The following is a 20,754-nucleotide window of genomic DNA, read 5'->3' on the forward strand; positions in this document are numbered from 1 at the left end:
TGGATCATTGAAGACAATCCAACAACAGCTGTGAGTCATGATGGTAAACAGTGTGATCCAGACGGAGAGAAAAACCTGAGGAGAGGGACTGAGTGAACCAACAATGAGACAATGGTTTGAAGAGCGCTGCCTTTTCCTACTGGACTCCAGAGTTCAGGTGAGTTCAGCCTCACGGAGCGGCTTGGTTTGGTTTTAGGTGTGTGTAGTTTCACCAAGTTTAAATCTAAAACCGAAAAGAAAAATAACTAAAACCACTTGCTAAGCTAATTTAAATAAAACAGGGCTGGTTTTGTTTTGTCCTCGTTAAACGTTCTTTTGGCGCTGATCTGGGGCCCAGTAGCTGCAGAGGCGTGAAAAATCAGAGAGAAAGACAGAGAAGAAAAGAGAAAATGTCACAGAAGAAAGAAGCATTGCATTAACAATGGGAAAGAGACAAGAGAGAGACATCATGAGAAAGCATGGTTATACAACTCAGAGGCTCAGAAGAGTCGGCCTATGGCAAAGCTTCTTGAGTACGGCTGCAAAGATAACAAGGCAGGAATTATCTCCCAAAGTGCTATTAATAGCAGGCGAGTCCCATCTTGTCCCTCAGTGAGAGAGCGTTCTACACCCAGAGGCATTTCTTTCCCATTTGAACTCTTTTTGAGATGTGCATTTTGACAGACATGTGCAAGCTTGGACAGACTGCCCAGACTCTCAGTTAGAACGCTGTAACACACTTGTGCTTCATCACAGTGGACGCTATTCTAAGCTGTGATAAGGCCACAAATGGGCCGAGAAATGAGGAAAAGAAGTTTGAATTGTAAAAGGGAAAAAAAGGTCAAGGTCCATTTAGTAGCTGTTTTGGAACTTTTGACCATAATGCATTATTTTCATTGTAGATAGAGGCCTATTGTGCGCTCCATTTTAACTGGAACGCCCCCCTAAAGTCAGATTTCCGACTTAGAAAGTCTGAGAACCTCACGGCACCCCGACCTAAAAGTCCAACATGGCTGCTCCATGCATCAACCGTAGTGAAAGCTGTAGTCACACACAGATAGTCAGCACTTCAGTCTCATTTGTGTCTCACTAAATTAGTCGTACACGCAGTGCTGTCCAACTTCTATTGTGAAAAGTCCTGGTTCAGAGGTTCCAGGGCGGAGTGTTTTTTTGGCATCCTCACTTGTTTCAGTAAAGGATTTTCACCATCAGGATTAGCACCCATTGCGCCCAGGCAGCTCTACTGACTTGGTTGTTATGTCATTGCCACACTAACCTACAGTAGTAGTCTTAGAGGGAACAGGAAATTAGCACAATTAATCTCCCCCTGCCTTCACAGCGCCCACTCTCACACATGCATTCATACAGAGAGAGAGAGAGAAAGTAAGAGGTATGTGTACATAAGCATCATGTCACCCTTTGCATGTGGCACATTTATTTAAGGAAAGAATAAGAACAGCAACACAATGTGCTCGCTCTCCACACGCCTCCAAGTGACCACCCACTACATCCGCACCAACGAAGAGGTGCACCATACAGTGGACCTGCAGGCTGTTGCTTTTCAAATAGTCCTCTGCAATGTAATGCTTCACGCACACGTACAATTGAATTTGACAGCAGAACGCTCTCTCCTCCACATTTTTCAGTGCTACATCTCCAAGTGGAGCTTACATCCTGAAAGACAAGCTGTTTGCCTTTGGCCTTATGTCTCCGGGACGACCGACAAAGATAGCTCAGTATGTCTAATGTCACAACTACATGTGTGTTTGTCTTTTCTTACTTTCGTTGCCTTCGCAGCAGGCTCATAATCTCTGTATCATGGCTGTTGGGTTTAGCCGGGGATTAGAGTTTTCATACCAGCTGCTGGAATATGTGTGTGCACTGACACAAAGTTTATATGAGGGATTCCTAATTTGGGGACCGAGGTGAGAATGACAAAGGTTATTTATTCATGAACTCTAACCTTTGAGTTGCAACAGCCGTTCCATCACACACATGTTTGTGAGCAAACACTCGCGCACACACAAGTCATGAGATCTTTTTCATGACGGTCGACTTGGGATGGTTTTCAAAACAAGAACAGAATCAGAACAGGATTCATTGCCAAGTAAGGGACCCAAACAATGTATTGGCCTGGGTGGACAGGGCATAAACAAACATGAATATGTCGAAAGGAAACAATAAATGTAAAAGAAACAGTAACACAACTGGACAAATATGTACAATATAACTGTTTTAACGAAAAGAAAAGAAGTCTTTATGGTCTAGTTCAGGATGTGCAAAGATGTTGATAGATGTGTTAAAAGTTCAGGAGATTTTGGAAGTTGGAGGTATTTTATTACCATTGAAGAACACTTGTTTAAAAGCAGTTCTTCAGTTTTGTTAGCAGATTACACATGGCCAAAGAACAAAACATGAGTGTTTAATACGATGAACAAAATACTGACCATGTTGCTTTACTCGATGCTGTTGAAACTAATCCAGTTCATCATCTGGGAAGCATGGATGTGCTCAGCATGCACTATGAGGACAAAGTTGTGACCTCTGTGTACAAAGTGGCCCGTTTGACATTGTGTTTGTCGCATAAAGGAAAATGAATCATCAAAAATGGAAATGGTTCATCTTCTGAGTAGCTACTTCATGGCAATCTGATATGAAATATATCTCAATTAGGTTTTCATATGTTGGGTGGCAGAAGAAAATGTTGGATTGGTCCCCTTGGAAACATGAAAATCCATAACAGGGTTCAATAGATATGTTATTATAGGCCGAGTTGGTGTGTCTCTAATTAGAGACAGGTGTCATGCTCCCATAGCCTGATTTGACTATTTTTACACCTAATATGCTTTAAACGTGCCTACTTCTAGGTGTGTATGTCAGGATTTACCCACATAGATCAAGACCTTCATTTTGGAAAATAAAGAACACAAAAAAATATGCACAGTTAATGAACAGTTAAATGAATAAATACAATGTGAACCATCCATATAATTAAAACAAATAGAGACTTTATAAAAAAAATCAAAGTTTATTATTATCCTCAATGTCAGTACATGTCTATACCAGATTTACTAACCTCATCATCTTATCGCCTCTTTTTAAAAAAATAATCAGAATGGTTTCAAATGGATTCTGATGGACGTTAACTGTATTTGTTTGTTGAGAAATATAAAATACTTAGATTAGCATTAAAACACAGTGAGCAAACAAACAAAACATTCAAACAGGGCAAGTAAGGCTTCATAATTAAGTTATTAAGGTATTTGACTTCTGTAATTTCCATGATGCATTCTCTTTATGTGACAATAGGCCTGCATTTTCTTCTTTATCATCTCTTTTAATTCTCAGGCATTTGCGTCACTCTCCTGAAACACAAATCTGTTACACTATTATAAATCAATTTCCTGTAAGTCCATTTCAAATTGATTTAGCACAGTGTATTATAGCCAATAGCTGCTCACTATAATCTATCATTAAAGTCCAGCGGAAACCAGCGTGACGCTGACTTTGCCACAGCAGCGCCTGTGTAGCTCTGTGTCGATCTTGAGTACATTTCCGCTGCAGCTGGCCCTTTAACAAACACATCTTGGCGTTGATGGTTGAAAAAAATGTGAATGAAATCCAGCCATTCATAAAAATAGGCCTGTGCTGCGCTGTAATTGGCCAAACAGAACCTCATGCAATATTCATTAGCCCCGTGGACGCCATTGGCTACTGACTTAACGGACAGGGTTGATCCACCAATCAGCGCCTGTCTCTGCGTGCCGCTCGAGCCCAGGGGAAAAACCGACCGGGCCATTAACGAAAAGCTCAGTCAAGTTTTGTCAGTCGGAGGAGACACATCGTTGTACCAGTGCGCAGTCCATTATACGACTATCGCTACGTGGTTGTTGTGTTTGTGGATGTTTCTACCGTATTGTTTCGACACAGAGGACGTCTATAAACCCAGACAAGGTAAGCTGCAACGTTTATTTCGGCGACAACTTGCTTTTATAAAGCCCTATTTTTGCTCGATATTTTCCTTACGCTCTTTTAGACTACAAATTACTGCAACGCCATCTTATTTTAAGGTATTTACTTTGTCAACCATTTTATATCGAGAACTATCTGTAAAGTATTCGCCGTGTGTATGAAGTGTGTTGTGTTCGGTCCTCCGTTTATCTGCGTGGATGTTGACTTTGGCTTATCAGCGCGGTCATGCGACTGATTGTGATTTTTTTTTTTTTTTTTTTTGTGAATGGACTGGCATTTTTTTTTCTTCCCTCTGTTTCCACACGGCTCGAGTTTAACTTCATTGAGAAAAACAAGGACGGTATGGGTGGGGGAAGGGCGGGCAGGAGGCGGAGGAGGAGTAGAGGGGGTGTCGGGTGATTTTCGTCCCCCTGTGGCGGCCCCCCCATCCTCGGCTCAAACGCAGAACTTACCGAAAACTAATCGATTTTAACACGTTGGCGCAGTTAGAAAAGTTGGTCTGAATTACGCACTTCCCAAGTTTGTCTGTTTACTTGTGTTTCTTTGTGTGTGTTTTTTTAAAATACCGCAATGGCTGTGAAGCTGTAGTGGAAATTCCAAGCCAAGTGTATTGGTAAACTTTGCCTAGTTTGTGATGCGTTTAGGCACATCATGTTTTGATTTATGTTCACCTTAATTATAACAGTTGACGTTACTGCCATATATCTTTCTAGGTCATTACTGTATTTCTTTTAATAGGCGTAAGCAACTTTTCCCTTAGATTTAAAATCTTCAATCTTGCTGTTCAATTCTCACTAAACCCCTATGTGGGAATGTCAGAAGAGAGCCAATACAATCTGTCAATTAACTTCCTACTCTTGATTGATTTGCTATATGACCAAATGCTCCACGTGAAGACACAATGAGATCTAATTTAATTAAGTGCGCTCGGCGCCTGTAATTATTGCCCAGCAGCTATCCTGTGTTCGTCATCCATTAACAGGAGATGGAGCAGTGAGTCATATCACTCTGCTGAGAGAGAGATGTGAGGATCGAGGACAGTGCTAGGGCCTTGGTGTTATTATTGTTTGAAGGAAACTTTTTTTTGCTAGTGTTTCTGATTTTATAGTATTGTTCACACCTCGGTGGAGCAGGGAGTTTAAGTTCTGCCAGTTGTAGCACCAGAATATCCACCCGACTGTACGTTCAAGCCTCTATAAGCGTCTAATCTTGTTTGGAAAGCTTTGTGTTTTGTAGTGCAGATCTTAGACCGTAGAAATCCTCTACACTAAAGAGTGGCCCTCACTCTTTTTAACACCTCCAGGCTGATTATAGTGGGAAGTTAAAGCCACAGATGGCCAGAGAGAGTAGTTTTTATAACTGTGTAACAGGCGCTCCTTAGGACTCTGTTTCCATTGTGCTGCATTGTCATGCATGGCTCGCTTCACAGAGTTTGTTGGTTAAATAGAAGATGGTGGTCTTGTTACAGCATCAGAAGACGATGCAGAGGACCAGTTGTGTTGTTACATAAACACAGTGATGAAGCCCAGCACACGGTGTGGCCTCAAAGTAGGACTACAACTGGCGACGATTTTCATTGTCTATTTGTTTTATGGATCATTTGATTATGTTGTTTGGCCTACAAATGATGTATTTGTGTTTTCCCCGGCCCAAGATGAATGTATCGTCCTCAAAGATATTCAGTTTACGTCACAGAGGAGTGACAGAAAATATTCACACTTAAGCAGCTCTAATCAGAGAATTGTTACTTTTCTTTTTTCATAAAAAAAGGGACTCAAACCGATTAATCAATTATCAAAATAGTTAGCGGTTAATTTAATAGTTGACCATTAATTGAATAATTTTTACCAGCTCCAATATAAATACATAAATGATGGTGCCCAGAAAACAATATGGCCTCAAATATGACAATAGAAGTGAATCACATCCACCTCGATGCACTGTGTCCACCCTTACACTGGCTAAAAGACACATTTATGGCGAAAGAGTTCTGTGACACCTGCTGTACGTTTCCAATCTTGTGTTTTCCAGTGACCCACGAAGTGACCCGGGCGCTGTCGCTTTAAAGCGAACACCTCCCCCTCCCCACAATATTGGAGCCCCCCAATCACCCACATAACATGGATGGATTCTATGACCAGCAAGTCCCATTCATGGTCCCACCCAGTGTAAGTGGACACATGCCAGCCTCACACATCACATCCTCACACATCAACCCATGGCTATACATTATGGATGGACATTTCTAATCTGCATTGTCATTTGTGAGGTGAAGTGACATCTCCTCTTGGTGCTCTGACATTTCTCCATCTTCTCCTTCTACTACCCAACAGCACAAGTCTCACGTGGAGGAACCATCTCACAACAGGCCTCTGAGCGACAGGAAAAGGAAGTTTGTCGACACAGAACTCGCCCAGGACACAGAAGGTAACGTTGTTGGTGTGAATAAACAGTGCAGGTGGATGTATAAGCTGCATGCATTAACATGTGATTAGAAGTACAATTAAATTGGTGGGAACTTATACTCAATATCTTCTTCTTGATGTTCAGATCTCTTCCAAGACCTCAGTCAGCTGCAAGAGATCTGGATTGCAGAAGGTGAGCTCCATGTTTGTTTTACTAGTGTAGTTATATTTTATAAATGTCTCCCAATGTTTCCGGCTGCTCTGTCTCCATCTTCACAAACATTTCTTTGGCTTAGTGAAAGTTATCTGTGACTTAAGAAACATTTCTTACATCTTTATAGGGGTGGGGGGAAATCGACACAGCATAGTATCGCGATATTTTCAGTGGCAATACTGTATCGACCCATGTCACAGCAATAAAATTGAAGGGAGATGAACAAACGGAGAAATGTGTCTTTTAGATCAAAAAGATGTTGACAAAGTTTCCTTTTGAGACATCATTTGAAAGTGGGAAAAATTAGAAGTTGGGGAAAAAAGGTTATAAATTGGAGAATATTGCAATATGTTTAAAATCGCAATAATATTGTATCACGGCTGTATCAAGTATCGTGATGATATCGCATCGGGAGGCGTCTGATGATTCCCACCCCGACATCTTAGTCCTTTGTTTTCTAAATAGTGAGCAGGATCAAATTGGGCAAGTTTCAGGATTAAAGATTAACTTGTAGAGAATGTGAAATATAACTATTTTTTTGTTAGCAATTACAGCAAGGAGAGCAAAGTCCTATGTATGAAAAGCTGCTGACCGAGACTGACCTTTTTGTCTAAGTAGCTTTCTCTCCTTTTTCTGTTAGATTACACTGTTATTCTCCTTTAAAACTCTTTGATGAACCCGTTTCCAGCAGACTCTTTTTACTGTCTATCTTTTGCCTTGTTTTTGTTTCCCTTGTTTCCTGATATTGTCAACACTTTATCGCAATATTTTATTATATTGTCCACATAAAATATGTTTGCTATAGAGAGACAAAAAGGGGTATTCTTTTGAATTTTCTCACATGTGCAACATTCTCTATCTTTACAGCTCAGGTGCCTGATGACGAACAGTTTGTCCCAGATTTCCAGTCGGAGAGCTGTGAGTAGCTGATATTTTCTTACTGTTCATCCATGATAATTGTGTGTGTGTATCCCATGTCCTCTGAATATATTCTGTTACTCCTTTTTTTTTTTTATATCAGTCGAACCCAGTTATGTTTACGATGTTTTAGTCCAGCCTGGTCTTTGTCTGATTTTTGGCAGAGATTCAAATCCCGGTGGCAATTCAGGCTGAAAACCACGCCATACCTAACCGCACTGCATCAGAACCTTTCACCACACACTTCTTTTTGCTTGGAAGAAAGTGGTCTTCTATTGAGTTACTGTCCCTGACCACATGTCTAGGTCACCTCTCTTTTATCAACATTTCTTCATCCTGCCGAGGACAAACACCATTCTTCGGCCTTTAAAGCACAGTTCTGGGAAAGGCTGCTCTCCCCCTCCCCACCTCCCTCATTTTGAGTTCAACCAGCCGATTGGCATGGGGCATCACATGAGCCAAGCTACTAATCTGATTTCACACTTTCCCGCACTCAGACCCTGCTGCTGAAGAGGGCTAGATTCCAGTGGATAGGTCCTTTTTATGATCTCTCCCCCATCCCCTCTGTCTTTCTGAGTTTATGTTTTTTGTCTGATGCGTAGGAGGTGGAGACAGGGTGTGGCCGCCGCTGTCATTGTGAGGGCTGCCTTTTAAATCTTGGTTAATGTGCTCATCAAGCTGCAAACTGACCGCCAGCCTCTGGTGCAAACATATTATCGAGGTTGATTCTGTTGCCAGGCTGCAGGCATTCTCACCCACAAGTTGCCTATTCACCAAAACCAGATTTTTCGATATGAGCTACAGGACATCACATGTCTCGTACTATGTTTAAATTAGCTCTGTGTTTATTGATGTGTGATGCTTTAGCTCAGATAAGGGTGCTTGTTTGTTAATCCACTCACTTGGCCACCTCTCCAGAGAAGGAAAAGATGCCTAATCTCCTCATTATTTACTTTTATCGTTGTGTTAGGAGCCTCACTCAAGCCGTGTGGGTTTCCCAGTGCACACAGTGGAGCTCACGTGCCCATTGTAACTCCGCTAAGGTCCATCAGCACCCCGGGTGATTTATTTGGCCCCTGCTCCTCTGTGCCAAGGGATCTAGTTTCTGCCTGGCTATTATGTGGCGCCCTGGAAACTGCAGCCGATGCGCAGAAAGCTGCAGCTAGTGTCTAATGGTTACAGCCCGGGAGAAGAAAATCATTCACCGCCATTAGATTACAGCCACACTGATTCATGGGCATTGGCCTGCCCTAATGGGAATCAGACGAGAACTATGATAGCTTTTGTGTGTATAGTGCAGTTAGAATTGTGCTACCTAGCAGTGGTGGATAGATGGTTGTTTCAGAGCCCAGAGTCGACCAGCATTAGGGCGGATGATAAATTGCTTCTAAGTGGCTCTGTCAGTCGAGGGAATACACAGACGTTGTCCATGCGTCCATTTATCCATCAGTTCCAAATGTGGTTAAGATAACTGCTGCACTTGTGTTTATGGCTTCGATTAGGTGATATCTGGAGTTTATCTAATGCACTCAATTCTTTTGTATGTCTCCTCGTATCCAGTGATGTTTCATGGCCCGCCCCCAGCCAAGATCAAACGAGAGCTGACTCCCTCCAGAGAGTTCTCTCCCTGTCACCAGGACAGGAGTCCCATGCCCTACGGAGAGAAGTGCCTTTACAGCTACAGGTATGTAATTACATTTGGAGTCTACCAAGAGCCGGACAACCGCCACTGGATAGCACATTGATTGGTCCTCTCCGATTAAAGGAGTTCTGACTCTGTTTGTTTCCCCCATCTCTTCATCCACAGTGCCTGTGACAGGAAGTCCACTCCTGGGTTCAAGCCATTAACTCCACCATCAACACCAGTCTCTCCCTGCGGCCCTACCGGAACAGCAGGGACGCACCCTCTGAGTGCGCAGACCCCCCCTCCTCACCCCCATGTAGCCAATCCGACCCCAGGGCCGCGTCCGGTGCACGTACAGCAGCCTATGACAGCGAGCGCCGGTTCTCCTAACCAGCAAGCAGTCCACAGCCCACCCTTCGCCGTGCCCTGTGCACCCATCAACCAGGATGCCAACAACTTCACACCTGAGCATAGGTGAGCACACAGGGGCAACGTTTACACTACTAGTTTTTGGTATCTTTTGCTACATTTACGCCTTGCGTCCACGCTCATCCAGCGTTTCAGAGCCTCTAAAATCGGCTTTTGGGTAAACATTTGTTCCCATTTTGGTTTGAAAACTCTGGGGTTGATTTGTAGTCTGGAAGAGCACAAACTGAGACCTTTGGAAACGACGACTCACGCCAATCAGTCTTATTGGTTAGGTACGCTCACATACCTTTCAGTAAGCGTTCCACCTCATCATCGGTCCAGGCAGATAAATCCCTGGTCTTACGTTTTGCCGTTTTTCTTTCTCCAATGTATTTTCTGTACTTTTAGCTTATGCATCCATTATTTTCAACAGCAGAGTTAATTCAGACGACCTGCTTCCTGTTAACACTGGCGCACACATTCCTAGTGTCTGAGAATATTTATGTAAATGTGTTATATATGGACGAAGATTAGTTCTGCTCCTGGAGCTTAAACTCATGTGGACGAACATCGTTTTTTGTTGATGCTAGAGTTGAACATTTTTTATCTAGGTATGAGGCTTTTCCTGTTATTGTGTTTTATTTGGTGTATTTATGCACTAGTGTTTCTGAAGAGAGACCTAATCTCTTTTTCTTGCCACTTTCCCCTCCATTATTAGGTTCCAGCGGCAGATGTCAGAGCCATGTCTACCCTTTCCCCAATCCGAGAGTCAAGGGCGCCCCCAGTTCTTGCCCCAGCCTCCCAGCCGCAACAATAACAACAACAACAGTCTGCCACGTGACGGCCGGCCGCCCTACCACCGCCAAATGTCAGAGCCGTTGGTAGCTGTGCCACCCCAGGGTTTCAAGCAAGAGCTAATCGACCCACGCTACACAGAGCAGGGAGTCCCCTCCATGGGCCCCCCAGGTCCACCCCCGGGTCCTCTGCATCAGGCTGCTTTCCACCCCATGGCCATCAAGCAGGAGCCTCGTGACTATTGCTTTGATTCTGGTGAGTAGAGAAGGATAGTTCATAGAAAAATAAATAACTATAAAACCTTGAGAAGAGTCCATTACCTCTCAAGATGTCCCAGTGGATCTTCCTGCATATCTATTTCTCTGCTCTTGCACAGCAAGGAAGTCCACTGCTAACTGTGTGAAAGTAATGTCTAGGGCCGTGTGAAAGTAGAGCGGGCAGAGGGTGTGGAATGTGCCTGGTCGAGTGTTTGTTCTGGGCACTAACAAGCGCCCGTGAGTTTTAGCGTGCAGCAGAAGCCTGGGCGCACAGGTGCTCATTTCTCACACTAACACTCTCACTATCTCTCTCTCTCTCTCAAAGCCTAATCTGCATCATTTCTCAAGAGCCATGCCAGTAAAGTAAAAGTGGGTCTCTTAGCTCTGCCTAAGCCTCCAAGGGTAAAAAGTAAATGGGTCATCCAGCCATGTGCAGAAAACTTCTTGACTGAGCCTACCTGGAATAGATCTAGGCTAGTGCCCTCAGAGGACTTAGTGACCTGCAGCACAGCAAGCTGATTGTAATTACCCAGGAATTCTCAGTTTGGTTTTACAGAATACACGAGGGGCCAAATTGCGCCTCTCCAAAAAGCCTTGCTAAACAGTCATGGCAGGGATGCTGTTTACTCTCTGTGCTTAAATCAAACAAGTTAGAGCGACTGTCGCTGCAGTGTCTGATCCTAACGCCCACACACCCAGCTGTTGTCCCTGCTCTGATGCATTTACATCCTCTTTTCCTGAAACTCTGCTACCAAATTTTGTTTTATTTTTGTTAATCTTTTCTTGCTCACTCATATACTCTCATTCTTTTTCTGCCTGGTAGGTGACCGGCTGGCATGGCAGTGATGTAATGACAAATCCTCTTAGCCTCTTATGGCCTTATAAATACCTACGTCACAGAGGCCTTGTGCCTCTGGATGAATGGAAGAAGTGCAACATGAAACATGTTGTCACGCCAGTGTTAGTGGTCTACAGATGGTGACCAAGCCATTTATGTAGATATGAAGCCATGATTTAAATCCGCCCATTATCATATCAGCATTTGACAAAGGAAGTTTCATATAGGGGTGGGAATCTCTGGGCACCTCACGATTCGATTCTAAACCGATTATCAATGCATCTAAAAAAATTTTTTTTTCCTCAATTTTTTTATTTGCATTTCCCTGCGTGATTTAAAAAAGAAATATAGATATAAATCTGAGTTTGTTACATTTTGATATACGGATTATTTGTTGTAATGACATTTTTTGTCTACTGAGGTTTTTGTTGTGTCGTCATTCCATGCTCAAGCCTTATATATGCTTGTGAAAGTCACCTTCTCTCACAGCGATCGTCCATGTCAGAGGCTCAGTCATCAAAAAAATCAACACTTTTTATTTAAAATAATCGATTTTTAAGTTGTCAGAATCGTGCATCGAATCGTTCTCGAGTGAACCGCAATGCATTTAAGAATCTTTTTTTTTTTTTAAACCCATAGTTTCCTAAGTTTTTTTTCAAATTATTCTTACCTTTCTCTTTCTCTACATGCACGGTAGGACTTGGCAATACCGATTACTCCCTGCAGACTCTTTCCTTTAGTTAGGACAAGAGCAGACGGAGACTTAAGGAAACACTTGCTCAAGATTGATCTCTGGTTGTCTTATCAGTAGACAGGAAACCGAATAATGGATGGGGGTGGAGATGATTGGTACGCACTGCAGAGACACTGCAAACGGAAGACAGGCCTCAACCCCTCGGGGGTGGACTGGCGTAACTCGATTGTCATTGAAATTTAATACAGCAGCCATGGTGCTAATCTTATTTAAAGGCTTGGTGGACATGCGGGGGATGTTGTGTGCTGTGCAGTGTACTGTGATCTGAGATTTAGTTCACTTGTGTGCGTGTGGTGTTTTATTTTCAGCCCAGCTGTTGACCATGTCAATCTATAGCATCATTGGTTAGCCAGAAAAGCAGCCACCATGTCTTTTGACCTTTTTATACCCAGTACTGTGACTTAACACATTAATATAGCTTGGACTCAATGACTCCTGTATATACAAATAGAAAACCACGCATAAGTATCAAAGCTGTGGATGTTTGTACACAGTGGCAGGGATCCAAATATATCTGTCAGCTGCGAGGCCAATTTTGATGTATTACACATTTGATACGACAGTGAGGATGTCTCTGGTCTAAATTTACACACCTTTCTTCTTTGTTTACAGAAGTGCCTAACTGTCACTCATTGTTTGGGAGAGCGGGGAGCTTCTACCAAAATAACCATGAAAGTAAGTTGGAGATTATTGTCTGCTTTTGTATTTTTACATCTCCGATGTTGTCACTGGTCTTAATGTCAGAACAAAAGCCTGTTTGCCACCCTCTATCCCATACTGTTCCACTTTCCTCCCATTTTAAGCTTAATTTCTTTCTTTTCATCAATTGCAGGCTTCTCCTTCGACAGAGATCATCAGCTGTACTTTGACGATACCTGTGTGGTCCCTGAAAAATTAGAAGGTGAGACTGAGAAAATCTCAATATTAACCTAAAATTAGCGCAAAAGTACTGGATATTGTATGCCCATAAAGTTGGCTTTTGTGGGCAGTTTCTGAGTCCTTTGACTGCTTGTGGTGCATAATGAACAGCAAGTCCACTTCACAGTCTCCATCTGGCTGGAATGTCTCACCACACTGTGGTCGTGGTGGAGTACAGTGCTGACTGACGCTTTTTCTTCACTCTTTGTTTTTCTTCCTCCTTTTTTCTTCTCTATACTCTCTCCTCCTGCTTTTCTTCTCCCTCTTCTTCCAATTACAGGTAAAGTCAAACAGGAACCCTCTGTTTATCGTGACGGACCTCCCTACCAGCGCCGGGGCTCCCTGCAGCTCTGGCAGTTCCTGGTCACATTACTGGACGACCCAGCCAACGGCCACTTCATTGCCTGGACTGGTCGTGGAATGGAGTTCAAACTCATTGAGCCTGAGGAGGTCAGTGCCCACTGTCCACTGGACTCATGTCTTCTGTCCGACTAAATAATAGGGCTGTCAGTTGATCAAAACATTTAATCACATGATTGTCCACAGTTAAATCTATAGTATGTAGTTTCTGCGTAACTATAAGTAATGACAACAAAACTGTTGGCTCACATCATACAAGCCTCCCGTGATCGTGCACGAGCATCCACCCATCTTCTATACAGTTGTTAGTAGCCATGGAGGACACGGAGGATAAAAAAAACACAATGAGCTCCTCAGGAGAGGAAATTATCTCATTATCACTCGAGTTTCTGCGTGGAAAAGTTGCCTGACGCCACAATCTTCTGAATATAGTCATACTGAGAAACACAGAGAGTGTTGTGTGGAGCTGAGTCTTAATTATCTTTATAGCAACTCGTTTGGCAATGCCTGGAATATAACAGACGTTTATTAATATATAAAAAAAAGTTACGCACTAAAGCTTTGACCCACAATTAATTGCAAATTTGGTATCTCTCCTAAATGATCTTCAACAGGGATATTTTTTAAATGTTTAATGCTCAAGTGGCATTTGAGACGCTGCGTACTCAGGAGCTAACTCCATTCACATCGACGGTACATGCGAATAACTTTAGTCTTGAGGAGAAAAGTATCTGGAAGGGCTTTGAAACTCAACTTGCCAATCAAAAAGCCCTTTTCTTCATCTGTTTCGGCTCAGAGGTTTCTTTCTGCTAGCCATCTACAACGTTACCACTGCATCGCTTCTTGTTTTCCCCTACATGCCTGTGGCCCAAATTTTGACAGCCCCTATATATGTCAATTCTCTGGGGCTTATTGCAATTCTTTGTGTCTCGCGTGTCCTCAGGTGGCTCGTCGCTGGGGCATCCAGAAGAACAGACCGGCCATGAACTATGACAAGCTGAGCCGCTCGCTGCGTTATTACTACGAGAAGGGCATCATGCAGAAGGTAAAGGCACGTTCACCATTTTCCTTTCTCTCCCTCCACCCCCTTCCCTCAGCAACTTTGTGCTGCATGGGGCTAAAATAGTCGAGGTAGTGGTATTTGATTACAACCATGAGGATGCTCTAAACTAGAGTCTTACAACAGCAAGTGGCTAAATACTGGCAGTGAATACTAGCCTGCAGCCCACATCTCTTCTCCTAATTAATATTTGTTTAGTGTTTGCTGCCTCAGATTTAAGCCAGATCAAAACATCTTGAAACTTGATCTGAGAAAAAGTGAACATGGGTGGATCAGTCGTTCTTGAATCAAGGACATTTTGTGTTCTGCACGCACTAAGGGCTGCAACGATTGTTTTCATTGTCCATTAATCTGTTGATTAGTTGTTTGGGAAACACTGATCGACATTATTCACCATTTTACAGACCAAAGCCCAAGATTTTTAAAGATTTTCAGTTTACGGCCACAGAGGAGAGATGATTAATATAATAGTTGACAACTAACTGATTCATCTTCGTGGTTATACACCCACCCAGATAGCACAATAAGTACCACTGAGGGTGTTTCATGTGTGAGTTAAATATGTATTTTGTCCTGTTTCTCAGGTGGCCGGTGAGAGGTATGTGTACAAGTTTGTGTGCGACCCCGAGGCTCTATTCTCCATGGCCTTCCCTGACAACCAGAGGCCCAACCTGAAGGTAGACCCGGACAGCCTGCTAGGGCTGGACGACGACACCGTGCCCCTCACCCACTACGAGGAAACTCCTCCCTACGTGCTAGACGCCGGGGAGCAGTGTGTGGCAGGCTTGCCGTATCCAGAAGGCTACAGCTACTAACAAGCAGAGGGGTTGTGACGCACATAACACATGTACATGCAAAACACTCCGAAAGTCTCTCGACAGCCACTTTTAAAAATCCAAGAGCGGGAACTGCTGAGCTGCTCGGAAGAATAACCTCGCCCTCTGCTCCTTTTCATGGTTTCCTCTCCTGCTCCCTGGAAAACCTTCATGAGACTCTGTAAGCTCCCAAGCTAAGAATGAATGAGGGAAAAGCCTGCGACATCATGCGAGAACGAGGGTTGCGAAACCGGCGAGGTTGAGCTGGACTGCAAGGGGCTGCTGTTGCTACGGAGACCAACAAAGCGAGGCCACATGCCGCCAACTTTGAAAGAACTGACAACTCCCCCCCCCCCCCCCCCCCCCCCCCCCCCCCCCTTTGTACAAGACTTGTTGCATTTCTGATTTTGTGACAATCTGCTTTCCTTAACAAAAATCAAGTAACCAACAAGATTAAAGACATTTAAAAAAAAAAAAACTAATAAGATATTCTAAACTCAGCACTATTCTATAGTTGCCTTTTTGGGACCCCCATTTTCATGTCGCCACTTATGAACTACAAGATCCGTAAAAGGGCTGTAATTTGCAAAAACGGATTGACAAATAAACAAATCACAACATACTCTAAACCCACTCAATCACTTTGTTTTCTGTAGATAGAACTACTTTTCTTCTCAATCCAGCTGTTCAATTGTGTTGCGACTTTTGGAGACCCAGAACTCTCAGGTTCCTGGGACGTTGCTGTTTTTCAGGCTAGTTGGTTGGGCTGCTCTCTCGTGTAAACGTTACGTTCTTTAATGGTTCTGCCCGTGTAAGAGATTGTATCTGCTTCCCTTAGAGACTGGACCCTGCGGTAGGAGCCCACAGTCTATACAGTACACTCCTCTCATGCCTTTTCATCCCTGCTGGGTCCTTTTTATTGCTATGTTGCTATGTAATGATTGGCACTCCATCTCCTCCATTTCAAAAGGGATACATAACGCGAGTACATATTTTCCCAGAGGCGTTTTATAATTCATAAAAGCCTAAAGTAACTATGTATGATAAATGGTCACATTGTTCCTTTTTTGTATTTCTGCCTGGGTGCTTAATATTTCCTTGGCAGTGTGCTAGTTCCTCTGATGCACCAGTATGGCAGGGGCATCAGGATGTTGCATGCAATTAAATAGAAGGGTACAATTTTTGACACCTTCTTATGGACATCTCTGCCAGTTACAAGTTTTCAACAGAAGACTTCTGCTTCTCTTTGCATGGTGTAATCAGTCCAGACTGTGTGTCCACTAACATATCGCTTTACTGTCTTTGGATAAGGAAGATATTTGTGATATTCTCTGCATTTATTTGTGTTCATTATCTATGTTTCTGAATGGGGGGGCGAAGAAAAACACAAAGTATATATTTTTGCTATAAGCCTGCATTTGTTTTGATTTCAGTGTATAAGCTGTATAGTTCTGGCTAATAGACATGTACCTTTTTAAAAACCAATCTCAATCCTTGTGATGCTACTACTGCAGACTGTTTTCTTTAAGAGGCCTCGTGTGTGCGTGCGCATGTACGTGTGTGAGATTGAATGATTGTGTGTGCGTGAGAGATTAAGAGTGTGTGAGAGAGAGATTGAGAGAGTTTGTGAGAAGGCTGGAGTTCCACCAAAGGCCACAGTGAAGACACACATTATATCATGGGATCCGGCACAGGGATTGTCTGCACTTGTATAGGCTTCAGTCCCCTCCCCTCACAATGTGTTTCTTACACTGCTGAGTTTATGATAATCTGTACTGGGTACAATAAACAGTCCTTTATGCTTCACTGCCTGCAGTCCTGGTGTGTTTCGTTTTCTCTCCCTGCCACCCCCCTCCTGCTCACAATAAGTTAGTCAGCTGACTGGCTGCCGTGCTTGACCTGGCTGATTTCTGAGTCTCATGCTTCTCCTGACTCCTTCTCAGACATTTCTGGGTAAATGATTACCCCCTTTTAACTTGCAGCTAATGTGTCTGGTTAGCTGTGAGCAAGAAAAACACTATGTTCTATGTGAGTCATTTTCTAAAACACTAATTAATGCGAAAGCTCATTTAAGTGAGCTTTTTATTTTTTATTTTTTTTTACAATCAACAAGGCTCGGGCTGTCAGTCCTAATCATGTGAACATGATATCTTAGGATCCCGGGGCTTTCTTCAAATTTAGCACAAATTTCCCCCTGGACTCAATGTCCAATAGCATAAAATAAGAAAGTAATGTTTTATATCCAAAAGATAAACTTCACCGTGACATTCATAATGTGGGGACACTTTTGGTTGAATACTGAATTGGTGAAACAAACAAATCTTGAAACTGTCGACTGTAGTGTGTGTGTGTGTGTGTGATCCATGTTTTGCCAAAAAATGCACTTAATACGTTTTTATTTAATTGCTTCAAAGTCTTGCCTACATATTGTATATGAGTCTGGAAAGACATGGATGTAAACTGCAACTAGACTGGTAGGCAGACAACCTCAAGGCAATAAATCTAGTTTGAATAAGTCCTCAGCATGACAGTGCTAATAGTCGTTGGGCTAATTTACATTGGGGTGTTTGTTTTGAAATAGTTTTGGAAATAAAAAATGAGTTCAGTGCTTTTCTTTGCTGTCAACTCATATAATATCAGAGTTTAAGAGAACAAGAAAAGATGTGTTGCCCATTTTAATGTTATTTTAAAGTTGTTTTAACGGTAATGTGCTCATGCTCAAGCTTGCTGTTAAACCTTACTTTGGCAATCCAGAGTTCTTGCCAGAACACAAATTGAATTTGCTCTGGCATCAAGTAATGCTGCTCATTAACTATATATACCCTTGTAGCCGAGTTGCACCAATCACACTGGTGTATCTGATGTAGGCGAAAATGCCCTCTCGGTGCCGCCCCTCGAGATGGGAGTCTTTCATTACTCGATGCTAGATCCTTACTCTTTTGGTTTTGGGTCTGGATTTCCAGGCTAGTTAAACCTGAAGTGAGCTCCAAAAGTATGGTGCACAGAAAGACTGGTTTGTGCATATTTGAGTGTGTAGAATTATTCATGAGTTTAGGTATTAGACCTGACTGAGAGCAAAGCCATAAATATTAAAATTTCCAATATATGCACTCCTATATACAACGGCTGAGGTTAAAGTGCAGTCTGCTAGCCGAGATAACACCACTTAAATTCTGTATCTATGTCAAGGAGGACAACATTTTAAAAGCTGCATTTACTGTAGGGTACAATATTTTCCTCTAAATGTGGTGTAGAAGTATAAATTAAGCAGGTACAAGTACCTCAAAGTTGTAATTAAGTACAACACTTGAGTAAATATGCCATATTGTACGTGAACTCTAGCTTCGGACTTGCGAGCTATAAGATGTTGCACAACTATCTTGTGATGTTTTCACAAGTCATCAAAGATTTCCCAACATCTGAAAAGGTTCCCTGAGGCATGTGCTCTGAATTTGTTTTTAACACACAGTGCCTGTCTTGTAATATCACCGTGTTGTTAAATGTGTTATGAACTGAAATACTTAGCATGATGGTATCTAATTATGTGACAAAACTGAAAATCTGGCTTTGTTTTGATGGCCGGCAGCAGCACTCTGCTAGGTGTTGAGTCAGAGCCTTGTCAAACCACAGAGTGCAAGAGCTTAGCTCTGGTCTCCAGTAACAGAGTCTGGCAGACAACTTTCCATTGATTGAGAGCGCAGAGTGCCTTTGAATGCTATGAAAGAGCTTTTAGTGTGCTCATGGGAGGTGCCCTGCCCTATGTGTGTGTGTGTCTGTGTGTGTGTGTGTTTGTGTGTGTGTGTGTGTGTGCGACCTTCCCATCAGCTACAGCTGTACTTTGGTTTTAGTGCTCATTAGCAAATATTTAGATGCTAACACGCTGAGCTGATATGGTGAACCTGGTAAACATTATACCTGCTAACCATCACCATGTTAGCATTGTCATTGTGAGCATGTCAACATGCTGGTGTTAGCATGTGGCTCAAAGTACGTTCCCTCAGTACAGCTCTCACAGAACCGTTAGCATGGCTATAGACTCTTGTCTTTTTCAAACAAGGGAGACAAAACATATTAATACAAACATGGTTGACTCAGGAAAAGGCTAGCAAACAAACCTTGAACTTAAAAAAGCTTGTAAGTGGACTTTAGTGAGGATCTTGTGCTTCATCTGAATATGAAAAGAGAACCATGGGCTTCTTTTGAAGAATGTCCACAGCTAAGATGTGAATGTTTATATTTCAATATATACATTAATATGCATTTCTACAGTTGTGTATCACTCAGGCACTGCTAAATAGATAAAAAGGAGAACGGAACCCAGACAAACTTGTTACAATACAAAAATATCCTCACTGAAGTCCACTTACTAGCTTTTCAACTCAAGATTAGTTTACTAGCATTTTCCAGATTTAATGAACTTGCCTCAATTCATTTTTTTTTTCATCCTTTGTTTTAACAAGACAAGAGTCTACAGCCATGCTAACGGTTCTGTGAGAGCCACATGTACTGAAGGAACAGAAGTACTTTGAGCCACATGCTAACACCGATTGACATGCTCACAATGACAATACTACGTGGTGATGTTTAGCAGGTATAATGTTTGCCAGGTTCACCATGTCAGGTCAGCATCAGTTCAGTTTGGCTAATGAGCACCACACGCAAAGTACAGATAAAGCTGATGGGAAGATCATTAGTTTGGTCATAAAACAAAATATAGGATTTTGACCTCATGATGGAGCTAGATGATTATTCAGGGGATTAGGCTACCTGAAGATATATAAATCCATCCTGTGGGGAACCACAGTCTATGTGGGGAACACGAAGGTTTGTACCAAATTTCATGGCAATTCATTATGATATGTCATCCAAAACCTCAAGTGGCAACCTCATAGAAGAGAAAAAAAAGTCAGTGTTTTATCCTCTGTGGGCAATAAAAGTCTGTACGGCAATCGATCCAATAATTTCTGAGATATTTCAGTCTGGGCCATATTGGTGGACCAGCGACCGTCATTGCCATCAAAAGAGCCACGCTGCATTTATCCACAGTCAAGATTAAGCCCTGAGTCCAATATTATAATCTTGATCCATTTAACTGGAGTAAGTGAGGCTAAGGAAATGCTCCATTACCTTGGAAACACTCCATCACCGGTACAGAAGGCCTCCTCCTTGACCTGCCAAAGGCTAACAATAAGGTACGGACAGAATAGTATTATACACGTTGGAGGAATGATTTAGGACGCCACAGATATGAAACAAACAAGGCTGTGTCATAAACATCACACTAAATCAATACCTACACTATTACAGAGTGCTTGATACATGGCCCTGGGCTTAAGCAGGGAGAAAAGTGGACATACCAAATGGGTAGTCCTTATAATACCACATGAGCCCGAGCTGCTTCAAAGTAAATTATTGATCTACATACAGGACAAGGCAG

The 20,754-nt window shown here is 42.6% G+C and overlaps 1 protein-coding gene across 6 annotated transcripts; it reads left to right on the top strand.

Annotated features, from left to right (window-relative positions):
- The first annotated feature begins 138 nt into the window (after nt 1–138).
- On the top strand, nt 139–15,921 carry etv5a (ETS variant transcription factor 5a). Of its 6 annotated transcripts, none has more exons than XM_034885328.1 (13): nt 139–157; nt 5,983–6,119; nt 6,285–6,378; nt 6,502–6,549; nt 7,438–7,488; nt 9,049–9,172; nt 9,296–9,586; nt 10,239–10,570; nt 12,777–12,839; nt 12,997–13,065; nt 13,363–13,532; nt 14,386–14,493; nt 15,087–15,921. In XM_034885328.1, the coding sequence occupies exons 2-13, from the start codon at nt 6,072–6,074 to the stop codon at nt 15,315–15,317; spliced, it is 1,629 nt and encodes a 542-aa protein (XP_034741219.1). In that variant the 5' UTR covers nt 139–157; nt 5,983–6,071; the 3' UTR covers nt 15,318–15,921. The 6 variants fall into 6 exon arrangements, with proteins under 6 accessions (XP_034741219.1, XP_034741216.1, XP_034741215.1 ...); XM_034885325.1 differs by having other exon boundaries at nt 143–157; nt 6,282–6,378; XM_034885324.1 differs by lacking the exon at nt 139–157 and adding an exon at nt 3,714–3,933 and having other exon boundaries at nt 6,282–6,378.
- The last annotated feature ends 4,833 nt before the right edge of the window (nt 15,922–20,754 follow it).

The sequence above is a fragment of the Etheostoma cragini genome, chromosome 11 (assembly GCF_013103735.1).
Source record: "Etheostoma cragini isolate CJK2018 chromosome 11, CSU_Ecrag_1.0, whole genome shotgun sequence".
In the NCBI taxonomy this organism is placed as follows: Eukaryota; Metazoa; Chordata; class Actinopteri; order Perciformes; family Percidae; genus Etheostoma; species Etheostoma cragini.